Below are 26,704 nucleotides of genomic sequence, written 5' to 3'. Positions count from 1 at the left end.
CTCGCCCCGTGCTGCCCGCGCCGCGGGACGCGCCGCCCCAGGGGACACGCTCGCCGCGCCCGGCTCCGCGCAGCTCCCGCCGGCGTGGGCGAAAACGCGCCCCGGCCCCGCGCACCGAGACTTTTGTCCCTTAGGTGAGCGGCGTGGTGGGGGGGGACGGGGTAGGCCCCGGCGCGGGCTGTGTTTGTGTGAGGGGGCGGCTGAGGGCAGCGGCGCTGAGGCGGGCAGCGCCCTGGGTGCCGGCTTTGCTTTGCCCTTCGCTGCCCGCCTGGGCCGCTGGCTCCCGGCTCGGCTCGGCTCGGCACGGCGGGGACGGCTTTTGTTCGCCTTCACCTTGGCGGCTCTTCCGCCTGGCCCCGGGCGGCGCGGGGAGGCCGGGGAAAAGCGCCCCCAAGCCCCGCCGTGACTCGATGCCGGCTGTGATCTTGGGCCCCGCGGTCGCCGCTTCCTGTCTCACTCGGCGGATCGATCCCTGTGCAGGGGCCTCCAGAGGAACGCGGGGTTTGGCATAGGCGGGGTGCTGCTGCGCCGGCCTCGGTCGTGCTGCTGAAGCTCCCTTAGCTCGCCACCCTCGGTTCAGCGGGCCCTTCTGCTCTCATACAAGTTGGTATAGCCGTGGCAACCTGGCTGTAAGGGCTGCCCCAGGTCCGCAGACCTCACCTTTTTGTGCTTCCCCTTTCCTCAGTCGTAACCTAGGCTGCTCTGTTTGCACACGGAGTGGCGTTGCAGGAGTTGTTGTGAGCACCTTTTATTCTCCAGATCTTGAGTAGATCTTTTCTGAGCTGCTCTCGTTTGTCACCTGAGTTGAGCTCATTGGGTTCTCAGGCTTCTGCCTGCCTTCAACTCAGAGGTCACTGCAGTTGCAGTGTGGGTGCCCAGGAGCATCTCTGCAACAAATCTTTTAAATCACTTGGGTAGCTGGGTGAGCTGGGATCTTGATCTTGGTTCCAGGTACCACTGCATAAAAGGACTGCCACAGGGGGGAGCGAGACAATATGACATTATTGTTGAATTTCAACCAGAAAGTCTTAGTCAGTCATACAGATACTGTTATCGTGGCCTTCTGTGCTGGTTTTGCAGCTCTGAAGCCCTCTGTATGTTCTTCAGTTCTGTGTGCAAGCGAGCTGCTTTCCTGCAGAAAGAAGTGTAAAGATGCCCAAGGTACTTTGGAAGAGTTGAGAAATGGGGGGAAGTTATAATCCCTACCCAAGTTTCTGAATGTAACGTGGCTCTGTTACTGTAGCACTGCAAGTGAGTGTAGGATATGTCAGCTTGGATTCCGAGCTCAGAGGTGGCTGCTGGCAAACTGGTGTTATTTACTTGTGGCGTTGATTTCTCGTGCAGGAGGCGTTTCTGTGTCCTTTGTGGTTGTGGGGGTGGGTACAGGGCCATGCCTGCCCTAGGAAAGCTTGTCCTGAGGGATTCCTTCTCGTGAACCCCTGTTGCTCGGGTGTCAGAAACATAATCCTGGTTTGCTGTTGGAAGTGTTCTTACAGTCGTCTGCTTGGCAGACGTGGGGTTGCTGTGTGAAGTTATGATCTGTATTTGGTGATTTTTTAGCTTTAACTGAAGAGAAAACCAAATGTCCATCATCCACGTAACTGCTGATGTCAGTATGAGTGTTTTCCTTTATGGAACTGAGGATTCAAATTAAGCCTCTATCCTCACGCTTAAGATTATTTCACAGCACTGAAAACACAGTGAGGGACCACTGCTCCCTAAGGCACAGTGTTGGATTTGAGTCTTGTGCTGTAGTAGCTGTGGTGCTGGATGCCACTGCTTTTGAGAGCATTTAACAAATAGAGAATGTGTTTTACCTCCAGTAACATGAAAAGATGGATATGTCAGACTAATAGATGTATCTGATGAGACTCTAGGAGAAGTGTGTGAACCTGGTCTTGGGTGATGGCACGGAGGTGGAAAGGCTCCCCCAGAGCACATCACTGCTGTTACTGCTCTTTGGGAGGTGTTGCCCCTTTTGGAATTTGCACAGCTAAATTGCCCAGAGGATGGTCCCCTGTGGCAGCTGTGTGCCCGAGATACAGGGTGCTGTTAAACTCCTCCCAAAAAGCCCCAACCACAAACCAAAACTGAACCAAGCTCTCAGGAGAGCTTGCTTTGGAAGAACTGCGCCTTCGAGCTCAGCCAGTTCAGAATGCAGCACATGGATAGAGGAGATCATAAAGTAAAGGGGTTCTGGTGGGATGCACAGGGTTCCTGGGCCGTGCAGCAGATGGAGCGTGCTCTTGCATGGCAGAGGGATGGTGCTGCCAATACTGGGATGTTGTCTGGCACTTGAGATTGCCCTTTCAGGCTTTTCCCCTTGCAGTTTGTGCTGCTTTGCCTGTCCGTGGGTCCCGCCAGGCTCTGCAGGGCTGTGTGGGATGCCCTGCCTTGGGCTGTCAGTGTGGAATTTCAGCTTTCCTCCAGGTGTGGTACTGGTGGCTTCTCAGAGGTGTGCTTATGCATTGCAGGAGCAAGTATTTTTTGCTTGTCTGCAGTAAGAAACACAGATTAAAACTGATAATCTGGGTTCAGGACAAACGTGTCCAAGATGGTGAAAGCTGCTCTCCCCTTCCCTTCTGTTTCCCTTCAGCTCCAGAGGTGTGTGAGGTGCCACTGTGTCCCTTGTGGCTTTGCTCAGTGTGCCCGCTGCGTGGGGAACATCTTCCTGATTTGCAAGAACATTTTTCTCAAGTTTATTTTCATTTTAAGTGGTGTGTTCAAATCTGATTAATGACTTGGACAAGAGTTGCAAACTGGTGGATGTACAAGCAAGCCATGGTGTTGCAGATTGATGTAAAATGATAGCTTGATGTCTGTGTGCCTGGAGTTATGGATAAATTGTTCTGTGGATGACTTGTTCAGAGGATGAAATTCACTTGTCCATAGAACAAAATTTTGTTTGCTTATTGTTTTTATTAAAACAACTGGTGAGGCCCACAGCTCCCTTGCAAAGCTTTAGAAGTTTCTCTTGATGGAGGTTGTGATCAAGTTCAGGTGATGCTTTCTTCAGCCACTGTCAGAATTCAGTTCAGCTTTGTTCTGGTTTGTTTGGTTTTTGCTTCTTTTTTCCCAAGTAGAATTGATGAAACGTCCAGGCAACTTCACGAGTGTTGGTCTGTCTTGAAACAGGAAAAAAGTGGTTTGGAAATACTTCTTTGGGCACAACCAAAGACTTTGTGCCCAGGTTTATTCTCTGGATACCTAAATTTGAGCACGTAGGCCACCATTCTGTAGCTCAGTCATGGCCTCGAGTAACAGTGCTTTGCCACACATGAGGAGTCGTATTTCTGCTTTCTACAGGGCAAGGAAAATAATAATAATAGTAATAATAATAATAATAATAGAATGCTTACATATATTATAGGGGCAAAAAAGCTTTGCTAATGTCAGAGCTGCTTACTGAGCAAAATGCATGCCAAGGAACATTTCACTACTCCCCACGTAGCTGCCTTCACTTCTTGTTCAGACACAAATTGCTGCTGCCCTCTTGTGCAAACTGATGGGTGATGATTTGGGTTTGGTTTCTCGTTGGGTTTTTGTCATTCGCTTAAACAAGAGACAAACACAGCCTACTAAAGTTTTGTGTATAAGGATGGTTACAGGTAGATTTTGCATGCTCTTCCTGGAGTGTGGAGGTGAGAAATGATTCTGGTTGATTCTCATGTACTTGAACACACAATTGTCTCCGTGTGGGCTGTACCTCATCCCTTTAGCCCTCAGCAGTTTCACCTGCTTGCAAAGCTGATTCCTTGCTTTATTTCTCATGGCCATTGGAAGGTGTTAGGTGAATGTCAGTGTTATGCAGTTGCTTTTCAGAGGAAATTATCTTGTCTGCTTTTGTTTGTTTGCTTATTTTTGCCTGCAAATAGCAAATAATTCCTTTCTGTGCCAGTTCTCTCTTTGTTTTTGTTCTCTTGAAAGAAATCCTGCCTGTAGGCTGAAGTTATTGTTATAAACCTGAGTCACACCAGTTGAAGTTGCAAGGAGTATTTCACTGGCATGTGTGCGTGTTCTTTAGTTTTGGAATCGGGTTCCTCACCTCTGAATCGTGGGAAGAAAGAGATTCCATGTTGCATTGTGCCTTTCAGCCTGTGAGTGTACTGCAAAATATTTTGTGTGAGGAAAGCACTGGAGATCCAGTGTGGCTTCTTGGTAACAGAGGAATCAGAAGTGGTGCATAAGGTGGAAATTAAATTTTGTCCATGAGTTGTTCTGTCAGCTGGATGTAGGTAGGAGTGCCGTGGATGAGCAGCAGCTGCATGGCTGTTCCTGTTACCCTGTCCACGTGCCTTATGGTTTTTGGCCCTTGTGCACGGTGCAGGGATTATTTTGGCAGTACAGTTGTACCGTAAAGGACAGCAGATGAGTGTATTTGATTTCTGGTGGTTGCCACCTCAGTGCTGGGATCTCAGACTAAGAGCAGGATTTAGTTTCTGGCTAGTGTGTACACGAGTGCCTCGCGCCGTAGGTTCTCATTTCTCAGTGCTGAGAAGAGCACTCAGAGTCTTCTTTCTCAGTTTGTTATTCACTGACCCTTGGGTGTGTACTGATGGAAACTGGAAGTAGCATTTTACAGAGTGTTGCTATTGATGGGGCTTCCCTTGGTGCTTGATAAGCCATGGACATGCTGTTCTGTGTAAATTGGGCCTGTTTAAATTGTTGATGCTCATGCCTTGACTTTTGGCTTCAATTTCACTGGTGTCTTTACCTCCAAGCCCCTTGGGCCTGCTGAGGTCCTTGACTTTAGGGAGGTGCTGTACTAACTGGGACACGTGGAGATTTTAATCTTTTGGAAACCTTGCTTTATGACACCCATGTTGCTAGCAAGGAGTACCTCTGATTTCATTTCACAGCCTTTTCATGACCTGGGAGACCCAAACAGTTCATTAAGGCTCTGATATCCCTACTGAGATCTTTGAGGAAATAATGAAAGGAAATAATACTGAGACTGGTGAAGAATTGTACTGAGACATCCTCTAAAATTGTGATGTGTCATGTGTGCCAAGCACCATGGTGCTGTCACGTGAAATGCAGGAGAGGTGCACAGTGAGGAAACAGGACAGCTTCCAATGAAGAAAAGATGTAGTGTGATACAGATCTCCTCTAGTGGAATGACTTGTCACAGATTATTGTGTTTTGTACCCAGAGACATTTCAGTCTTCACTGAGGAATGACAGAAATTTGTTAACAAGTATGCTTTGCTTATTGCTATACTCAAAAGAACGTGTGGTGGCCATCATCTGCTTTTTAACAGGTTCTTCAAAAAAATCCTGATGAGGCTCCATCTTTGTGTGTTCTCCCATGTGCTCATGGTGTAGGTCCTGTCACCAATTTTGTGTTCATCATCTGCCTCTGAGGCAGGGGAACAAAAAAAGGACAGTCTCGCCTGTAGAAACAGAGATGTCCTTGTTCTTTTAAGGCTGGTTTTAAGTAGAATTTCCAAGTGCATGCCACTGCTGTACTGTGACTTGTGTTGGGAAGATCCTAAATTGCTCATATTTTGTTTTCTTTCCTTTACTCCTGCTTGGAGCGTGCACAGGGCTCAAATCTTTGATGTCCTGTAGTATTTTGACATTTGGTTTTGTGTCTCATTAGCATAATTACTTCCTCTGGGGCTTCCTGTGAGGCAAAACTGATACTGTGTTCCAGAGCCTTGGTGAGCTGTATCAAAGGGCTTATTTAAAACCCCTATATTATGATAGGACTTTGGATAACCCTATCATAAGTTTGCTGATTTCTTACCTGCAGGTTCAAGACTTGTGTTTCAGGCCTTGCCTTCTGCCTTACCTGCACGTTTTTGAGGCTGTTGTTCCAGGTGTGATTCCTGACTAACTGCATTTGGGGGCATTTCTCGCTATTGTCTTGTGGCTTGGCTTGCTGCTTGAGATAATTTTGGTTGTCTGTGAGGTGTAAACTATTTGAGCCAAGTGTGTGAGCTTTATTCTTTGGAGTTCTGTTACGATGCAGGATCTGACATGCTCATGGCATTGTTCCTGTGTGTGTTCTGCCTTTATAGAGGTCCTTGTTAAGCTGAGGTTAATCTCCCAGTTTCACTTCATGTGCTGTCTGCCTGTTACTGCAAACAGTGTTTTGTTGGGCCCTTGGTTTAGATTGATGGGTCATGGTTATTTTGGTAGAAATCCAAAAATCTTACTCTAGGATTATCTCCCAAGTTGGAAACTTGGATTTTTGACTTGGTCTTCTTTGCCTGTTTCCTTGCATAGACATTAATTTTTGGAGAGAGGAGATGAAGCATCTGTGTGAGAACTGGAGGGAAGTTCATGATCTCAGACAGAGGTAGTCTTAAGTGAGCTGGCAAAAGCAACATGTTGGGTACTGGCAAGCCAGCAAAAGTGTTTTAGAGCACTCAGGATTATTTTATGGCATGGATGATCTGCAGGACAGTATGGATAGGTAGGAGCATAGCAGGTGGAAGCAGGTGACCCCCTGAAAGTCCTTTCCACCTTAGGAGATGCTATGACAAAAGTGAAATGCAGTTAGGTTGGACAACTGGTACCGAAGACTTTGGTCATGTCTGAGGCACTAAAGTTTCCCTTCCCTGTCTTCGTGGAATGTGAATCCAGCCCACATGGGTACTTCATATTGGTACCCTGTCTTTGTCTTAGAGATGTGACAGTAACCTTTTGAAGCAGAGCTACCAGCTGCCTTGAGAAAGTGTATTCCTGTTTGCTTTGCAGGGCTGTTGAACTGGGCTTTTAAAGTATTTGTCAGCCAAAGGGATAAGTAAATGGTGCAGGAGATTTTTAACAGGGTTTTTGTTTGTTCAGTTCAGGGTGGTTTTTTATGTTTTTCAAAGCACCTGTTCTGAAAGGGATTTTGTGTCCGTTGTTCCCTTTTCATCAAAGTAATACATGAATAGACTGAAATTTTCTTATTTACCCAAAAGAAGTGGGAGAGGGTGTCCTGAATTGGTGAGTATATTCTAGTGAATTAAGGCCCTGTATGCATAATTGTTTCAATTCTAATATCACAGTGTTTATCCTTGTATGGGGAAGTTGTGATTCCTAGGGATGCTTCCCAAGTAACATGACTATTTTCAATTACAGCGTTTGACACTGAGTACCAAAGAAATGGTGATGGAGAAGCCAAGTCCCCTGCTCGTAGGGCGGGAGTTCGTGAGACAGTACTACACCCTGCTGAACAAAGCTCCTGACTTCTTGCACAGGTAACACTCGTGCTCACCAAGGGATAATGTGTGTGAACAAAGCCTGTCCTGTTCCTTGTGAATCAGACATCTGTTGCTGAGTATGGGAGAAAGTGGACCTGGCTGACTTCTGGGCTGTTGCAAACACTGTTTCATCTTGCTATCTCCCTAGGCTGTGGAACCAAGTCAGATCATGGGGATGTATGGCATGTTATCAAGAGATTTCTTTTGTGGAAAAGGGTGCTGCTTCTAAGGCGATTCAATGGCAGTGTGGACAGATTGCAGAAATACCTGCTGAGGCTGGGGAGGCTGGATAGACACTTGGAGCAAGCTGCCCTGGTGCAGGTGTTGCTCTCTGCTCAGGAACGTTCTCTGTCCACTTGAAAGGTGGCACAAGTGTCACTAACAACAGCATCTGTGGAATTGCCCTTAACTGCCTCTGCAGAGAAGAGTCCAGGAGGTTTTGATTTGGTTTGGTTTAATCTTACCCAATTCTGGAGCTGCTTGTATGATGTTTTCTAGCCCCTTGCAGTCTCTGCCACCGCTGCCCCTTTTGTCCGGTCAGGCTCAGATATGGACATTTGCCTTTGTGTTCTTTGGCTGCACCTTTCTTCTGAGGGATATCCTCCAGGGAGGGTGTCTTGTGCTTCCTCTTTATCTTGCTGTTTGTCTCAACAGCAGCTTGCTCTCTGCCACAGAAAGATTTGGGTTTCCCTGGTTTCCTGGTGCTTGATGTGCACTTTGCAGCAGTGAGGGAGTTAGGACAGCAAGTGTTATTGTTTCATCCTGCTGAAAGCTTGAGAAGGGCACGGAGGATCCTGTCACTGGTTGTTATCCAAAGCTTACCCAGCCTTAGGAGCAGCAGGGATCAGTTTGCCCTCTAAATGGGTGTTACTCCATGTGGTTGAATGCCTGTTGCATTTCAGTTGAATTTGTAAGGCTTTGCTGGCCCTTTAACTAAAAGTCTTGAATTCCATTTAACTGGGGGCTCCTTAAATAAAACTCTTTAATTCCGTTTAACTGGGGGCTAAACCACCCAGAGACTTTGAGCAGTTCCTTAAAAGCAAGTTAAACTTTTGGGCCCCTGTGAGGGCCCTTGGTAAGAACTGCTGACTTTCAGAGAGATAGCTTTGGAATTTAGAGGGAAATGTTTTAGAAGAAAAATGTTTTGCTATCTGCTTGTGCTCTGCTTCAGCTAAGTTTCTGTATTTCCTTGCTGTGAGGAAGCGCTGGACCATGCTCAAAATCATGATTTTGTGCTTGGTACCAAAGAAAGCAATTTTTCTCAGACTTTTTTCTGGACATAGTGAAGGGATTGAAAGTCTTGGGCTTGTACTTCCACAAAAGTAGAGCTAAAAAGAGTTTCTAAGTTCAGTAGAATAAACCAAGAAATGGCAAATGTGGAAGTTGTAGGGTTTATTTCTGTGTGCTGGCCCTCTGCACTGGCTTGTTCAATGAAAGAGAAGTATTCAGTGTTCTTGTCACTCTTGTGTGACACTGAGTTCCTAGAAATACTTCATGACTACTTTATTTCATATATGCCATACAAGGGTGGATAATAAAGGTACATATTAGCATCTGTACCTCGTGGCTATCACCCCCAAGGCAAAGCATGCTCCTAAATAAAAACACAGGGTGATACAATGTTTCTCTCTGTTAATATAAATGTACTGAAAATACAAAGCAGCTGCCACATGCTTTATAAGCTGACAGTAACAATCCAAATGAAGTCAGACTATTCTAGTCTGAAAATGTGGAAATGGAATGAAAGTGCCAAAGGATCTCTGAAATGTGTGAAAAATACTGGAAGCGAGCGTCCGTGTTTGAGTACCAAAACCACACGTTCATGGCTGGCCAAGGCTGTGAAGAGAGCAGTGGAGTGGCAGGAGAGCTGTACCTCGCTGGGCTGGTGCCTCTGTCACAGACAGGATTCTGGGGGTGAGGAACCTTCCAGCCAAAGAGGCCACCTTCCTTAAGGGAAGCAAGTGAGAGGTTGAGGCTGATGTAGGGCTTTGCTACAGCACCTCGGGCAAACTGCATGCTGAACATTGAGTTTGTCTGTTCTGGTATTCTTGGAGCCCCTGGAATCTGGGGAAATTTGTGAAGCACCGAGCTCTGCAACTTTTCCTAAAATTCTGTTTGGATTTGGCTCTGTTTTTTCACTTCTGTGACTTTCACATCTCTTTGCTTGCAGGTTTTATGGCAGGAATTCTTCTTATGTTCACGGAGGACTGGATGCCAGTGGGAAACCACAAGAAGCAGTGTATGGTCAAGCTGTGAGTATTAAAATTTGTCCTGTAATCCTTCTTAATGCTCAGAATAAAACAAGGTTTTTTCTTTACCAGTGACTTTGACTTTCTTACCTGGTGAGTAATGGATTGTGATACTACTTCCAATCCAGAAACAAATAAGAATTTGTTAGCTTGAGGGGTTTTGTTTGCTTATTTCTGCTTTCATTGGCAGTTGTGTTTGATTCTTCAGCTTTGCATCTGGGCTGCAGAAAATAACTTTAGGATGGGAAACAAAATCCAGAGGTCCTGATAGATTTGGGCTACAAATGTTATCTTGTTTCAGTTAGAAGTAGTTCCTCAGGAAAGGACTGATCTTTGTGAGCTCCATGATATTCTTGTGTGAGCAGAGTTCTGTTGAAGTGGGACACAACTATCTGAAGAAATGAATGAAGTGAGGATTGCTTTGGTTGTACTGCATTATCAGAATTGTCTGTCACCCAGGACATCTCTTCATGTGGCAGCCACATCTTTGAGCAGTGTGGCTTTTTGTCCAGGGCAGGCTTGGTTTCTTCCCCCTTCATTGGCAGAATCTCATTTGCAGCACACAAATCTTGGCAGTGTAGATGTTCCCCTCTCCTGTGGTATTTGCTACTTCAACAATGAGTAAAGAGCTGGTTTGGGGTTTTTGTTTGGGGCTTTTTTTTTTTTTTTTTTTTTTTTTGGGTTTTTTGGGGGGTTTTTTGTTTGTTTTGGGGCTAGTGTTTTTTTGGTTTTTGGGTATTTTGGAGGTTTTCTTTATTTTTATAACACAAGCTAAATCCTGTCCCTTTCACAAGCTCTTAAAAAAACTAAAGCCTTAAAATAGGTTGTAGATTTTAAAACAGCTGGAAAACTTGGATAGCAGTTGTATGCTGTTTGACTACTCTGAGAAATAGTTGAATGCTGGTGAAAAATTTCTGATTAAAAGTTAGGAGAGCTCAGGAAAACTGTTCTCAGTGCAAGACACTTCTTGTTTCCTGTATTTATCTTTTGAGCCTCGGGGGGGTGGCCTTGTGGGGCTGGTTGAGCTGATCAGTGTCTGTCTCTCTCCAGGAGATCCACAAGAAGGTGATGTCTCTGCAGTTCAGCGAGTGCCACACCAAGATCCGTCACGTGGATGCTCACGCCACTCTGAGCGATGGCGTGGTCGTGCAAGTCATGGGAGAGCTGTCAAACAACGGGCAGCCAATGAGGAAGTTCATGCAGACCTTTGTGCTTGCTCCAGAAGTAAGTGTGTGTGAGGTTGTGGCAAACTTCAAATAATAGTGGTGGAAAACACTGGCCTCAGCTGTAGCGACAGTTTGTCATCCTGGATAAAAAAGTAGGATCTTGGTCTGGAGGGTATAATTAAATGCATCACAGTGTGTGAGTGCAGAGAAACTAGGGTGTTGGACCCATCCTGAGCTGTTTCATTTCCTTGGACTTGTGGTGTTGGAGCAGAGGAAATTGAAGCTTGCATTTGTGAGCTGCCATTGGCACAAATAATATTTTTTAAAAACAAGGGTCAGCTCTGTAGATCAAATCTCTGCTGCAGTTGTCAAGTCTAATAGGAAAGGGGAGTATGGGTTGCACAAGTTACTGCTCAAAGGTAGTTCTTGGGGAGAGCAAAGCTGTGTACAGGTAGAAGGTGTCTTGTGTTCTTTGTGCTTCTTTCTCCCTGCTGCATCACGAATTATGGTGTGGTTGGAGGTTAATGTTTTAGTTTCATTGTTTCCCTGCACAGTGCTGTAAGCATACGGCCACCCCTTGGAAGTTCAGGGTTTTCACTGTGAAATTTTTGTAATAGGGAAAACTGAAATTCCTCAATGAAACTCAGGGGCTGTACGCTTAGTTAAAACCTGTGATTGCTGTGAGTTAGCAAAAGTAGTAGATTTTATTCTGCTTCCAACTTCCTTTTTCAGTTGGCCAGAAGCTATTGTTCAATTGTTTGCTTAGAGAAAAAGAAAATAACTTGGAAAATAACTGAAATGACATAGTCCTATTGCATAATGTCAGTGCTACCCCGAAACTTTGGTTGCCTGCTGATACTCTGTATATGCTCAGCACTGCATGTTCCTCTTTTACAGGGGTCTGTTCCTAACAAGTTCTATGTCCATAATGATATCTTCAGATACGAAGATGAAGTATTTGGGGATTCAGAAGGAGAACTTGATGAAGGTGAGAAGGACTGTGTGCGTAGGGTTTGTGTCATTCTCGTTCCTCTCCCGTGTGTGCAGAGCTGCCAGAAGTGTCTCGTGGAGATGTTGGGGTGCAAACTGTGTTGCCTTCTCAGAGGTGTTGTTACTGAAGCTCTGCTGGTCCAAAATGTTCTGGAAAATGAAGGTCCTGTAGTAGTGCTGTGTTCCCTGAAGGGCAGAGCTGGCTCACTGAGGGTGAGGCTTGACAGAGAATGGAAGCAGTGAGCAACAGGACTTCTGCTGCCATAGCTGCAGCAGGCACACTTGTGTTCTGGGATCAGTCAAATTTCTATGCAATTTGAAGAAAAGTTCCAGCTGGTTTTCAGTTCACTTTCACATCATCATCACTCAGTAATTCATTGCTACCTGAGAGCTGAAATGGACCTGAGTTGAGTTTTTTGCCCTCTGTTCAATGAGGCAGAGCAAAGCAGAGTGTAGCCAGAACATGTGTACCTGTGTTCACTGGGTGCTTTCTGGAATGTGTTCATCTCACTTCTGTTGAACAGAGCATTTTAGGCAATCATCCTTGTATTTGAGGTTCATCTTCTTAGTCTGAGGCACTGAGATTTACGAGGTAATGGTACAATCTTCCTCTTTCACTGCCACCATATGAAAAGCACCTGCTGCTTTAAAAGAGCCTCAAAACCTCCTCCCAGAACTTCCTAGCAGTAATATGCCTTGTTTTGTGAAAATCATAAACAGCTCAGCCTCTTGAGTGAGAGGCAGCCTCTTCTATTTTTTTTGCAGATCATTTGACCATGTTTTGTTGGTGAAGCTTTTTTTTTGATTGCTACTAACTTAACTTGCTTTTATTTTAACTGCTTGTGTACACATGTGGAGATCTATAAGAGATGACAAAGGAGTTTTTTTTTGTGTGTGTCAGAGTCTGAAGAAGAGGTGGAAGAAGAGCAGGAGGAAAGGCAACCATCACCTGAACCTGTGCAAGAGAATGCAAGCAGTACTTATTATGAAAACCATCCTGTAACGTAAGAAGTCCTTTCTATTACATGAAGTTGCTTTCTTAATAAAAACCACAGACAGAATTGCTTTGGCTTTAGGTTCTGTATGTGATTTAACAGGTAGTTTAGGAAAATACACTTAGCTTGATAGGGATCTGTGTTAAGCTAACATTACATTGTTTTGAGACATTCCTTCTTTATTGAAGAGAAGAAATGTTTGTTAGTTATTTTCACTTCTGGTCTCAAAAGGGAGTGACCTCCATGTACATACACACTTAATGGAATCTTTGCAATTCAGTCTTGGAGCAGTACTTTGGGTATGATGTGGATTATGTCACAGGTACATTAACAAAAGGATGGCTGATCACAGAATAGTTGGAGTTGGAAGGGACCTTTAAAAGGTCATCTAGCCCAACCCCCTGCACTGAGCAGGGACATACTGATCTGTTACTCAAATTTGGTATCACTTGAAACTCAGAGAAAGACATACTTTTTGAGATCCTGCTGAACAGCTTTATTGGAAGAATAGATCTCTGTCCTGAGCGTCTGCAAATCTAAGCAAGATGAAAGAAAAAAATGTATTTATGATTTTGTAAGAAAAATACAAAAACCAACCAAATAACCCCCCACAAATACAAAGAAACAAACACTACCAAACCCTGTGCTTTTTGTGAAACACAGGAGAGGCATAGTGAGAGCCAGAACCGACTTTCTGTTAAAAAAACATGTATGTTCCCCTGTTAAAAAAACATGTGTGACATCACTAGACAATACCTGCTGAGTGCATCTGTGAGAATACTGAACACAAGTCACTTAATGCTTCTGATGAGAGATCTGATGGAAAAGTGCAATCTGCTGGAATTCTGGCAGGGGCTTGATAACACAGTAAGTTTTGGGTGCCTGAAAGCATGAAGCCAGGTCCTGTGTTTGGGGTTACTGTGTTTGGAAAGAGGCTGTAAAGGCTCATCACAGAGTCACTGTGCGTGTGGTGACCTGCGGCAGGAGCCGTGTGGGCAGAGGTGACTGCAGGTAAGGTAGGATTCTGGGGTGGCTGGAGAGGAGCCACGCAGAGCAGAGAAGCTGCATGTGGTTTGCTGTAAATGGGGCTCAGAGCTGCTTTGGTGAGGAAGCTGTGTAGCATTTTGGTGAAGAAACAGCAGGTTTCCTTGCAGAATTGGCTTTGGTTATGCGTGTGGTTTCATCGTCCGTTGGTCCTCACCGTGTTCGTGTTCTTTTAGAAGTGGCAGTTCTTGAGCTGAGCACCTCTCCTCCTGGTGCAAAGGCTGTGTGATTCTCTGCAGGCAACTGTAGAACTTGTCTTTGCTTCAGCAGAACTAAAATCTGGTTTTGTACTCAGTACAGGAGTACAGCTTCACTTCTCACTGTGTTGTATACATACAAACCATGTTGTAGCAAATGGAGACACAACAATCTTTTTCATAGCAGAGCTGTTGCCATAGCACAGCTTACAAAGTGTGATAAAATGCAAAGGAATTGATAAGCTCACCAAATGCATTTGACTATTGTAGCAATGGGATAGAGGAGGCACTGGAAGAATCTTCTCATGAACCTGAGCCAGAATTGGAATCTGAAACAAAAGCTGAGGAGCTGAAAGCTGAAGTGGAGGAAAAGACCCTTGAGGAGCTAGAAGAGAAGTCTCCATCTCCACCTCCTGTAGAACCTGTTTCACTACCACAAGAACCACCAAAGGTTAGTCACAAGTCACATCTGTGCTATTAAGTGCAGATGGAAAGCGGATTGGCCTTTAAACTTTACCTTTTTGGGTGGCTAGACCACAAGAGCCACCAAAGGTTAGTCACAAGTCACATCTGTGCTGCCAAGTGCAGATGGAAACCAGATTGGCCTTTAAACTTTGCCCTTTTGGGTGGCTAAACTGGTGCCTCTCTTTAGTGTCATGCTGTATGAACATCTAGGCTTGACCTTTGAACTTGTAAAAATGTGAATTTTCACTAAAATAGAAAAAAAAGTTATTTTTTAGTGCTGCTCATCACCTATGGTAGATTTTAAGCTCTTCTTGTAAAGCGTGTGTGTGGGTATGTGCATGTGTAGACATTTTTAATTGTGCAGTTAACATGTTAAGAAAACACCCGTGGCTACCACTGCAAAAAATCTCATACAATGGGAACTGCTGCTCTTTCCTTGAAAATGAATGGAACACACTGATGCTCGCAAAGTTGCTGACCAATACGGGGGCACTGAATGTCTCCTGGAGGCAGGATGCCTAATTTTAGAAACCAGAGTGCACACGTGCATGCTCTGGTGTGGTTACACCTGCGGGCTCCCAAAGTGCTGGGAGCAGCCAGGGAGAGCTGGAGCCAGGTCGTTTTCTAGCTCCAGCGTGTCTCCCCTGTTTTTTCCCAATCCTTTTTCTCTTCTCCATTTTTGATTGTAACTCCAGGCATCCGCTTCCTTTCTTCATGCAAAAGACACTTAACACTAGAGGGTTTCCAGTGCTGGGTTTGGTTACATCGTGGACAGCAGTTACCGGGGAATGCCGAGGGCCCTGGGCTCACTCGAGTATGTTCCATGCCATGGGAATCCACAGGCAGCTGGGGCTGCAAACCCTTCTGTACCTCCACTGTAATGCTTGCACAACCATTATTGAATAGCCAGATATGAACCAAAAGTGTGTTTTTAGCAGACGAGTTTCCCTGTGGGAATGTCAGTGGTTTGCCGTGATTAGTAGCCTAGGTTTGTTGCATTTCCTGCAGGCTTTCTCTTGGGCTTCAGTGACCAGTAAAAACCTGCCTCCTAGTGGTACTGTTTCTTCCTCTGGAATTCCACCCCATGTTAAAGCACCAGTCTCACAGGTAACCCATCTGTGAACACCTTGGATTGTCTCATTACTTCTGCAAACTGCTTCAGTATTTTAAATTAACAGATCAACTTGTTTGACTTAAATTGCACAAATTAATTGTGTCTTTAAATGTTAACGCACTCACCTCCTTGTCGCAAGTAAAGGCACGAACGTGTAACTGGTGAAACTTTGGGTGATGGTAATGTTAAAATCTGGTCTTGTGGAGACAGGAAATCACTCGTGGGGTTTTTTGCCTGACTTAATGACATATGGTTTGGTTTAAAGGGGAAACACCAATCCCCACAAAATATTACTTTTCTGAAATGTGTTTGAAAAGGGCATTGATGGAAGTGGCCCAGCAGTAAAAAGAGAGTGCACCATTTCTGAGGTGCAAGATTGCCTTGTAAGGCTGACATCCACAGGACTATGCTGGATTTCATTATCCATGGGTAATCAGCTTATCACAGAACCCTGTACCAACTTATGACTGTGTGAGGAATGGAAGGATTCACATTTCCTTGCCTGGACAATGCTATCTTCCCATTCCTGGGTTGACTAGGTGAGGAGGGAAAAGAGGAGAGCAAGTTTGACCCGGTGACAGCTCCTGTCCTGCTCATGCCAAGGTGTTGTGAGACCTTCAGAGACTGTCAATTCAGCTTCCTCCATCTGTCCAAAAGTGCTCAAAGCAGAAAATGTGTCCTTTACCCCTGCATTGATGGGGTGTGCCGCAGCGCTGTATCTGGAGTTGCTCCTGTTCTGCCTTCTTGCAAGGCTGCAATTTTCAGTAGAATAGCTGGGGTGCTGCAGCTGTTGTTCTTGTGCTAGTTTCTTCTCAATTTTGTTGTGACAGAGAGATCTCTGTCTAGGACTAGCCTTCATGCTGTAACTGCATGTCAAAAAGGAAACGGGGAAGAAAAAGGCAAAAATGAAAGAAAACTAACCAAGCAAACCCCAACACCTTACATGGTGTTGCTTCTGGTCTGCTGGGACTATCATGGGCATCAAATAAAGGCTGTGTAATGAGTTGGAAGTCTGTCTTCATCAGCTTAAACAGGGCTTTGAACACTTAGGTGGTATTTAACCTGTAAAAACTGGGTTTTCTAGGGCAGGACAGATTTTCCTTACACAACGCCAAAATTTGTTCTAATTTATTTGCCACAGAAAAGGTGGATGGTTGTAATGTGGCTGCAAAAATGATTTCAAATGATCTGTCCAAGAGAGCAGGAGATAGTTTACAGATGTCCCCTTAAACTCCTCTGTGTTGCCTCTGTTGCTTGTTGTGCTTTGTGCCTTTTGATTTATTTTGCTTTGACTATGTTTTAAGTAATGGTGTGTGGAAGTTTCTGAACAATAGTGACATGGCAGGAATTTCAGCTCTTCTGTAGCTGGAATTAGTTCTGAGCTCCTTTTCTTGACAGTATTTTAGACACAGTACATAGAAGCTGGGTAGAAAAGGCACCTGAAACAAGGAGCTGCAAATCAGTAGCAGCTTTTTCCTGTTTTCCTGGATCCATTAATGCCACACACTGTGCATGTAAACAAGGACATGTAGTGTTAACTTCTCAGAGTGCTGTTCTGGATATAAACTGGTTCAGGGTTGTTTCCTTACAGCTGTGGAGTGAAACAGGTCAGCATTTCTTGCTCTCCTTCTAATTGTGGATGATTAGAGATCAACCTGCCTACATTAATAAACTAGGGCTTTTCCTTATAGCATTTTCAGCTCCTCTGTGTTGCCTCTGTTGCTTGTTGTGCTTTGTGCCTTTTGATTTATTTTGCTTTGACTATGTTTTAAGTAATGGTGTGTGGAAGTTTCTGAACAATAGTGACATGGCAGGAATTTCAGCTCTTCTGTAGCTGGAATTAGTCAGTTCTGAGCTCCTTTTCTTGACAGTATTTTAGACACAGTACATAGAAGCTGGGTAGAAAAGGCACCTGAAACAAGGAGCTGCAAATCAGTAGCAGCTTTTTCCTGTTTTCCTGGATCCATTAATGCCACACACTGTGCATGTAAACAAGGACATGTAGTGTTAACTTCTCAGAGTGCTGTTCTGGATATAAACTGGTTCAGGGTTGTTTCCTTACAGCTGTGGAGTGAAACAGGTCAGCATTTCTTGCTCTCCTTCTAATTGTGGATGATTAGAAATCAGCCTGCCTACATTGATAAACTAGGAATTTTCCTTATAGCATTTTCAGTTACTTTTATTTCCCATTTTTATTGCTGCATTGTTTGTCATAGGGCTGCAGAGGGGCAGGGGCAGGCAAGGGCCTGATTCTTGTCTTTTAGGGTGAGTCCCTTTCCCTCCCCACGCGAGCTCCTGAAGAGAAGAGACAGTGCCACCTTTTCCTTAATGGTTGTCAGAGCTCTGCCAGGCTGAGGTTTGTGGCATTCTTGGCTCCTGTGGTAATTTGGGTTTCTTGAACTCCTTACTCAGTGTCCTTCCATCCACTCTGTGCTGCTAGGACGTGCTGGAAGATGTGAGTTGCAATGAGCTGCTGCTTGGGCTGTCAGTGGCAGCCCTGATCTGGAGTGGTGCTGCCAGTTGTGGCAGTGTTTTGGGGAGCAGAGTTCTGTACCAGGGCTTTCCCCCTGAGGCACTGAGGCAGCCTTTTTCTATGGAAAAGGATGGTGCTCCTTAGAAAACAAGCAGAGAGGTGAGCTGTTTGTGTGCTGGGTGAGAAGATCAGTGACACACAAAGCGAGCAGCTGCAAGGTCACTGTTACACTTGGCTTTTAACAGGAGCTCTTGGCTGGGGCTGACAGAAGGAGGGAGTTTAGCCTGATAGCCATGGGGATCTAAGAAATGGGGTCTGAAGGTACCAGGTTTTGCTTTTGAGGTGTAATTTATGATGTGCTCCAGATGTGTGAGTGAAAGATGGCAGAGGAGCTCCAGTGACTCGCAAAATAGAAGGGAACAAGATTTAAAGGAAGGCTGATTTTCCGAGCTTGTTCCTGGAACTAAAAAGTGATCCTAAAGTGTTGTAGGGACAGACTAATGCCTAGCTGTGTGGAGCAGAAGTGATAGGAGGGCTAAGACATTGATTCAGTGTGTAACTCTTCTATGTTGCATGTAAAATCCAGTTTTTTTCCCTGGGAAGTGCTCTGTCTGGAACTGCCAGTTGTCCTGAGTCCTTAAAGGAAAATAAGGGAGATGTTTAATATAAACTACTTCTCCCCAGCAGTCTGGGCCTATAGCTGTTCACCTTGTGTTTAATCTTACTTGCAGGCTTCTTGTGTATTTTTGTGCTCCTAAGGATAATTTTGTTTCTCTTAGATAAGAACCCAGCAAGCCAGCAGCTGCTTAACTGTTGTACAGAAAATGGAATTTAAAAAATGTTGGGAATTGCTTCAGTGACCAGCAGTCTGCATAGAAACATTTTTATTGTTCTGTCTATTTCTCATGAAGGAAATGTTTAGCTTGCAAAAAATGGAAGTGGGTGTTCTAGTATGTGAATATGAAGGGTGTACTTTGAGCATCATTGTCCTGACATCAGGAAAGCTGAAGCGTGTGCTAAGAGGTAGTCTGTAGAAACTCACTTCAGGAAATACTTACTGCGCTTCTGGGGGCTTTTGTTCTCTTCTTTCTTTTTGTTAGTTTTTGTCCAGTTGTTCTGCACTGGAGGAAAATAATTCCTTGGGGACTTGGACAGAACTTTGATTTGTCCGTCTCTTTGTGTTCATCTTGGACTGCCTCCGACTCCACGGAGTTTGAGCTTGGCTTGAGGAAGCTTTATGCCCTCTACGATTTCAGTCAGGCTGAGGGATTTGTGAATAACGGAACGTTGGGGTCTCAGTGCCTGGTCAAACATGGAAAATTCACCTTAGCTGTGTTTTGGGGAGATGCTCTGATTGAGAGACGTTTGCTTTGCACCTTTTAACAGTGACAAATGAACACTGCAGTCCTGGATTGGTACAGAGGAATTTAGACAGGTGAAAAAACCACTCCCAAACACATTGACACCGATGCCTATCTTCCGGAGTTTGTTTTGTGCATGCCACTTACCCATGTCTTGTGTTGTGGGGTTTTGTTTTGGTGAGTTTGGGGGTTTGGTTTTTGTTTTTTTTTAAACCAGGCCAGTGTTAAATAACGCACATTCTCTTCTTTTAGCCAAGAGTGGAAACTAAACCTGAAGCTCAGTCTCAGCCTCCTCGCGTTCGTGAGCAGCGTCCCAGGGAAAGACCAGGTTTTCCACCACGGGGACCTCGGCCAGGTAACGTGGATGAGCTTGTGTGACTGCTTGGGAAGGGTTAGTGGGAGGTGTGTGCTGAGGCCGTGTCGTCCCTGTGTGGTGCCTGGCTGCTCCTGAACTCCTGTGCCTGCTGCCTTCAGCCAGTATGGTTTGGAGTCCAGGCTGGCTGGAGTGAAGAGATGCTTGATGCTGCCCCTGGGTGTGTTCGTGCAGGTTTACACACATCTTTTAACCTCAGTGCTTCTACCTTCCTCTTTGTGTTGGCGGTAGGAAGGGGCGACATGGAGCAGAATGAGTCCGATAACCGTCGGATTATTCGCTATCCAGACAGCCACCAGCTCTTCGTTGGGAACTTGCCGCACGACATTGATGAGAGCGAACTGAAAGAGTTCTTCATGAGTAAGTAGCGATTCCAGCCGCAGGGACTAAGATGGGAAACTGATAAAAAGTCAGGTGACACTGATTTAACTGCATGGGTAAGCTTTGACATAGTGCCACGCTACAGATGTCTGGGACGAGCAGAGGGTGGAGCTGGCACTGCGGCTTTTCATAAAGTCTCTGTTCCCTTGTGTTTCTCCAGGCTTTGGAAATGTGGTAGAGCTTCGCATAAATACTAAGGGAGTGGGAGGAAAACTGCCTAATTTTGGTTTCGTGGTGTTTGACGATTCTGAGCCAGTCCAGCGAATTTTAGTTGCAAAAGTAAGTATTGGCATTGGGTACTGAGTATCCCCTCCCAGGGATGCAGCAAAAGCCCTAAACCACATGTATTGTGGACCATCCTAGTTTGCATTGGCATTGGCTCTGGCATTCAAAAAACAGCGGAAAGAAAAACAGTTTTGGCATGCCCCTTCTGTCCGGAGTGCTGTGTAGCTTTAAAAGCTTTGCCAGTGATCCTTAAACTGGAATTTGAGTTTTTTACCTCTACACAAGTGCTCCACACAGAGCTCAGAACTTATTTTTAGAGATGCTTTAGCTGAAAGGGGAGCAGGTGACCTTTCAAAGAGCATCACATGGATCTCTGAATTCTGCACCCTGGGGTCGAGAGGAGGGAGCAGGGTTATTTGCTCTTCTGCTTTGAGGAGCTGCAGGGGAGAAAGCAGCAGTTTTCATTTCCGTGGTGTGGGAGACAGACCTAGTAGAGCAGTTCTTCCGGAGCTTCGACCCTGAAGCAGAAAGACTAAAGCTGGCAGTGAAGAGGCTAAAGACAGCGCTGCTTTTGCTCGAGACAAACGCTTTGATTCCTTGCCAGCCCGGGTGAACGTAGAGATGGCGTTCCGCAGGGCTGAGGGTGCGTGCTGCGGGGATCCCTGAGCGGGTCACGCACCGCAGCCAGCGCGCGGTGGGCTTTGCGCCGCGGTGACTAACGCGTGCCTTGACCGCTTTTCCCCACAAGCCCATAATGTTCCGCGGGGAGGTGCGCCTGAACGTGGAAGAGAAAAAAACCAGGGCCGCCCGCGAGCGAGAGACGCGCGGCGGCGGAGGCGGAGACGAGCGCAGGGACATCCGCCGCAACGAGAGAGGCCCGGGCGGGCCCCGCGGGATAGTGGGCGGAGGCATGATGCGGGACCGCGACGGAAGGGGACCTCCTCCGAGAGGCGGCATGGCACAAAAACTGGGCTCTGGACGAGGCACCGGGCAGATGGAAGGCCGTTTCACTGGACAGCGTCGCTGAAATCTCCACTGTGGGCAGACAGTCTTGGCAGTGGTACATTATCCATCGTGTTTGCATTCTCGTTCATTTTTTTTTTTAGCTTTGGAATGTGACACAGCCCTTCTGATCGTTTCTTTGATGTGAAAGCATCCTTTGGTTTCCGGTTTAAATTGAGGTGGACGTTTTTTCCCCAGTTTCACAACAGGAGTCACGCTCTTAATTTATAAATGTGTACGTGGAGAATTGAAGACTAAAAATAAAAGAAAAAGAAACAAAAGAAAACTATCTGCAACAGAAGTTGAACTAAAGGACATGCCCAGTAGAATTCAGGTCCTTTCAGTCAAAAACCCTCTGCTGCACATTTTGTGTAAGTGTTACCGTTTCTGCCTACTACTGTTGGAAACACAAATAGTGCAATCTGTGCGATTGGAGAAGCTTGCCTTTTTTTTTTTTTCCTTCTTAGAACACTCGGCTCCGAACAAACTCGTGTTTACGCACTCATCAAAATGCACTAATGGGTCCTCTGAACTCATTTATACTGACAGCTGCAGGAGGCATCGGAGGGAAAACCTTCATCCTCTTACTCAGACAGAATAGCTTGGGGAACGATGCGGGCATCTGCTCTGCTTGCCGTGACCAACCTCTGTACACACACAAACCTTAATAGGACTACACCTTTGTTCCAGAAGGAATCCAGTTAGCTGTAACCAGAACCCAGAGTTTCCAAGTCGTAGCCCTGAGTATGCAACAAGTTTGGTAGCTCACGTCAGATTTTTCTATCTGCCCCTCTTCAGTGCAGGGATGGCTGCTCAACACACTCCTCCTTCCCCTTCCCCCTTCGAGAAGCGTTGTACAGTGGAACTTGTCTTGACTGTATTTGAGTTCTCTGGTAATGTAATAAGCATGATGGTGCCTTCTATGAATACATCATTCCAGTCTTGCTGGTGATTTTGTACAGTATAGTGTATGAAGTACTGTGCTGCAAAGCCAAGCGGCTGCAAAGCATTTAAATAATTGGAAAATTGTATTAAAAAATTGCAGTATCTTTCAATGAGTAAACGTTGCTGAAGTGATCATCCACCTTGCTCTTCAATTAACAAGTTTGCCTGGTTTTTTTGCAGTGGGGGGGGAAGGGAGGATGAAGGCATCCAAGTAGTCTCCAGGTTGTCTCTTTTCCTTAATCAGTGTCAGACTTAAAGAAAGCGGAGTTCTAATCTCTCTTGGACCCGAATTTCAGAAGTCGGTCCAGAACGGTGGACGCTTCTGGCCACCTCGTAATGGGCAGACCTAAGCATCCTTTGTGAAGGTGAGCTTATCAAACGGGGATACTGCAATTTTCAGAGAACTAAACAGCAGCTCTTAAGTTCTTGCGTTTTCCAGTTGCACTTTTTAAAAAACTCGTACCCATTTTGCACATGACTCTCAGCTGATGTCGACACTGATGTGGCTCCGGCCCGACGGACAGAAAGGAGGCATCCTCTTCTGCCTGGTGGGCTCTCCGTGGAGAGCCGTGTTTCTGGATGAAGTCCCGGGGCACGCTGCCATCGAGCAGGGCCACGGGAGCCGGGGGGTGGCTGTGCGCGCGGCCGTGCCACGGTGGGGCCGCCGGCAGCCGCTCCTGAGCCTGGAAGGCTTCAGGTTAAAGGAGAAGGGAGTTCCGAGCAAAAGCAGGGAGGGCATCCTGGCACCCTGGCTCTGGATTATGCAACCATTTGCTGGTTCCCAGTAACGTGGAAGATTGTGCTCATCTTTTCTGATACGCTAGGCAGGGGGAAGTGGCATCTGTGTCTGTTCTCTCCCAGACTTGAGGTCTTCTGTGTTCCGTGGTAAGTCTTGCACTACTTTCATACACTTTCTTTTCTGGGACACATTTCCAGCAATTGGCATTTTCATATTTCAGTTTTTTTGTTGAAGGTCTTGCCATTTCAGCTGTTACCTGGAAATCTGTAGTACTTGAACTGCTCGCCACACAACTCCACGCCTTGGGTTTGAAGCCCTCGGACAAATTGCTGTCATCAGTTAGCAGTTTGCCACCAGCGTGGTTTGTGTAGCCCGGAGGTTCTTTTTTCCTTCTGTAGTGCTGTGGTGTTCTGCTGCCACCTAAATCGTTTGTATGGCAAGTGGCACTGGAAATAATTGACAACAGAAACGGAGTAGTAAAAAGAGCTCCTGAGCCATTCTGCTTTTTGGCTTGCTTCTTGTTTAAGTGACACGAACCCTTGGAACATCATCCAGAGAAGTTTACATGGTGATAGCTCACCTGCTGTACTGTGGACTCTTACGTGTTCTTGACCCTCTGAATAGTAAATGTACCTCTTAGAGCAAAGGAAGGGATTCACTGACCATTACTGTTAGTCGCTGATTTGTGAATGGTGGGAGTATTTTGTCATTACGGTTCTACTTCAACAAACTTGGCTGACCATCTTGACTTTAGTAGGTATTCGAGACAGTGGATTACCATCTTTATTGCTGTAACTTGTCGAGCATTATATGCTAGTAGATTCTAGTTTAATTGTTGCAGGTGGAAAGTATTTTTACTTTTAAGTTTCCATTCTGAATGTGTTTTGACTAAACATGCCAATAAACTACTGATGTCTGCAGCATTCATCCATGTCCCGAATTCTCTTGCATGCAGGTGGCTGTAGAGCCCTGGCAGCCCCCGCTCACAGAAAAGATTGTAAGAACATCATTGCTGACCTGGCCGGTGACAGTGGCAAGCTGCAGCAGCACAGCTCCATGTGCTTTCCAGTGTTTGACTTTGGTGGCTTCTCTCACCTTGGGGTGTGTGTGTGGCCCAGGGAGGATGTGAGCTCACCTGTCCCAGCTGGGATTCCTGCACGCCCTGCCAGGCTGCAACATCTAGCTGCAGGATGCAGCTTAAATGGTTGTTGCAGTGGTGCTGGGAGGAATGTGAGCTGAGCTGTCTTTAAAAAAAAACACACCAGAGCTGCTTACTCTCCACTGTAGTGTCATTGAGTTTTGATGGCGCAGAAGTGATTGCCCCCAGTTCCCTGATTTTTATTACTTCGTGTGTTTGTTAGCAGTTACCAAAAAGGTTGGTAAAAGGAGGGTTAGTTCTTGCACTGCTCATAGATAATGTGTGGCCAAATCATGGAATCTCTGAAGTTCCTGTTAGCTGCTGTTGGCTGTGTCTTGCCTGTAATATTTCCTGATAAAAGGCAGTGAGGAAGTGACTGAAAAGTAATACAGTCGTGTGAGCTGGAATACTGGAATGAGACAACTGGATCCTGTAGAAGTCCCAAAGCCAGAGCTGCCAAAAACTCCTCAGAGGAGCACCCTCCACAGCTACAAGATCTGCTGCTGATCTCCAGAGAAGCACGATCCCCTGTGCCACCGATGGGGGCCTGCAGCACTGAGGCCTTGGTGCCTTGAGGTGTGAGGAGAATTGTGCTGGTTCGTGTTACCTGGGGCCAGGGCAAGGGCAGGAGCTGATGGGCCTGAAGCTGCACGGGGTCAGCCAGGACCTGGTTCTGCTTGTGCCACCAAGTCTTGCATATTTCACATTGTGAAGAGCACCTGCATCAGCATCGGAGCTGACCTGTAGTGCAGGTAAGAGCAAGTGCCAGCGCAGCTGAGGGTGCCGCAAGCAGCGACCTCGCCGTTCCCTGGCAGTGCCCACGCTCCGGCACCTTTCCAAAAAAGGCCAGAGCTTTCACAGAAGCCTTGGCAGCACAGTGCCTGCTGGGGTTTTGCATGTCATGTGGAGAAACCCAGCTGGGAATGGTGATCTGTTGGACATGGTAGAAGAAGATGGCAGCAGCCTGATAATCCTTGGGAAAGCCATTGATGTCTGGTTAAAGCTTGGCTTCTTGCAGATTAGGAAGTCACTGTCCCCTTGGCCTGTGCTCTGCCTCGTGTTGCCTGAGCTGAAAGGAGACACCTTGGTAACGGTGCTGCGGCACTTGCTGTTCCCTCGGAAAGGTGGGAACTGTGGGAAGTGCAGTGTAGGAATTAAAGCTGAGAGCAGCTCTTGCAGGTGCTGACACAACGTTCCTCTTGGCTGCCTTGTTGCGGTGCAGGCCTCATTGCATGCCCGTCCCTAACTGGAGTCTCAGGGCAGGGGCAGAGCGCAGCAGCTCTGCCAGAGCCTCCCCTGGAGCATCGCAGGGGCAGCAAGAGCTGCTGACGTTTCCCCGAGAAGGAGCACTTGGACTTTCCTGGCATGTCTGCCTCTGCTGATCAGCTCCTGCAGTCCGCACCCAGGCTTTGCTGTGCTGGGGGCAGAGGGGTGCTCTGGGCAGAGCAGGCTCAGTCCCTCCGTGCTGCCCCAGGCCTCTCATCAAACTGCTTACAGGAAAGAAGAAAGACTCCGGAGGTTCGTGCTCCTGTGGAATAAAGCGTGCTGCAGAAATGAGCCTCTTCATCGCAGGGGGCTGCAGTGTGTGACAGCCGTGTGGTGCTGCTGGCCTGCAGGCCCACGGAGGGTGGAATGCGAGCCGGCTGCCCCTCTGGGACACGGGTCCCGTTCCGGGAGCGGGCGGGGCCCGACAGGGACGCAGGCGGCGGCGGCGGAGCGGCGGGGCCCGGCCGTGAGCCCGGCCCGAGCGGCGCTGGGGCCGCGGCAGCGCTCGGCTCCGCCGGGGGGCGCTGTTGGGGCGGCAGCAGGTTCAGCCGGGCGGAGCGGAGTGTGACTGCAAACATAACGGGGAGGGCTGGTTTGCCAAGGAATACAGTAACGAGAGGGACGTGAGAGAAGGGATTTACTGGAGGGTCAAGAGGACCAGGCGGTTCTGGGGTATGAAGTTCAGCGGGCTGAGGCAGCACAGGGAAGGCAAGAGGGAAACAGAGGCAGGGAAATGAACAGGGAAATGCTTTGGCCCAAAAGTCCATCACACGCGCTCAGTAATGGGCACGAGAGCAGGAGGCCGCGTTCGGCCCGGTTCAGCCCAGATCGTAAGGTTCTCTTCTGTTCGGCTGAACTCGGAGCCGCTCACGGGGTTCGGCTGAGCTCGGCTCCGTTCGGCCGAACTCAGAGCCGCTCGCAAAGGTCGGCCGAGTTCGGCCGAACTCGGAGCCGCCGGCTGCGTTCGGCTCGGCTCGGCTCTGTTCGGCTCCCTGAGCTCGGGTCAGTTGGGCCGAACTCGGTGACGCTCGCGGGGTTCGGCCGTACTCGGCTCGGTTCGGCTGAACTCGGAGCCGCTGGCTGCCTTCGGCCGAACTCGGCTCCGCTCGGCTCCCTGAGGGCGGCGGCGGGGTTCTGCTGCCGCGTCCCTGGGCCGAGCGCGGTTCGGTTCGGCTGAACTCGGTTCGGTTTGCCCGGCCCGTAATGGTCTCTTCTGTTCGGCCGAGCTCGGGTGAGCAGGGTTCGATTTGGCTCAGCCTCGGACCACGAACTGGTCTCGTGTGGAATGTGACACGCCTGTGTCTCGCTGCCGGAACCTCCGCGGGGAAACGGACAGCCCATGGCCCCGGCGATCACTTCGTTGGCAGCCGGGCACCCCAAAGCGAA

General features: G+C 47.1%; 1 protein-coding gene across 2 annotated transcripts; it reads left to right on the top strand.

The window, feature by feature from the left end:
• Positions 1-23,834, top strand: G3BP2 (G3BP stress granule assembly factor 2). 2 transcript variants are annotated; one of them, XM_041427388.1, is made up of 12 exons: positions 1-134; positions 7,074-7,192; positions 9,366-9,447; positions 10,495-10,668; positions 11,508-11,598; positions 12,502-12,604; positions 14,107-14,287; positions 15,310-15,408; positions 19,502-19,604; positions 19,854-19,982; positions 20,164-20,282; positions 20,977-23,834. In XM_041427388.1, the coding sequence occupies exons 2-12, from the start codon at positions 7,098-7,100 to the stop codon at positions 21,253-21,255; spliced, it is 1,455 nt and encodes a 484-aa protein (XP_041283322.1). In that variant the 5' UTR covers positions 1-134; positions 7,074-7,097; the 3' UTR covers positions 21,256-23,834. The 2 variants fall into 2 exon arrangements, with proteins under 2 accessions (XP_041283322.1, XP_041283326.1); XM_041427392.1 differs by lacking the exon at positions 15,310-15,408.
• The last annotated feature ends 2,870 nt before the right edge of the window (positions 23,835-26,704 follow it).

This window comes from Onychostruthus taczanowskii, unplaced genomic scaffold (assembly GCF_017590055.1).
Source record: "Onychostruthus taczanowskii isolate IOZ18803 unplaced genomic scaffold, ASM1759005v1 scaffold114, whole genome shotgun sequence".
NCBI lineage: Eukaryota > Metazoa > Chordata > Aves > Passeriformes > Passeridae > Onychostruthus > Onychostruthus taczanowskii.
The sequence above is the reverse complement of the archived record's forward strand: the minus strand, read 5'-3'. Positions and strand labels throughout refer to the sequence as shown.

Bases quoted from the DNA above. Each gene is read 5' to 3' on its own strand.
- G3BP2 (XM_041427388.1), top strand. From the start codon at position 7,098: ATGGTGATGGAGAAGCCAAGTCCCCTGCTCGTAGGGCGGGAGTTCGTG. The intron at 15,409-19,501 runs GTAACCCATCTG...CTCTTCTTTTAG, and splicing joins TTAAAGCACCAGTCTCACAG to CCAAGAGTGGAAACTAAACC. The intron at 19,605-19,853 runs GTAACGTGGATG...TGTTGGCGGTAG, and splicing joins ACCACGGGGACCTCGGCCAG to GAAGGGGCGACATGGAGCAG.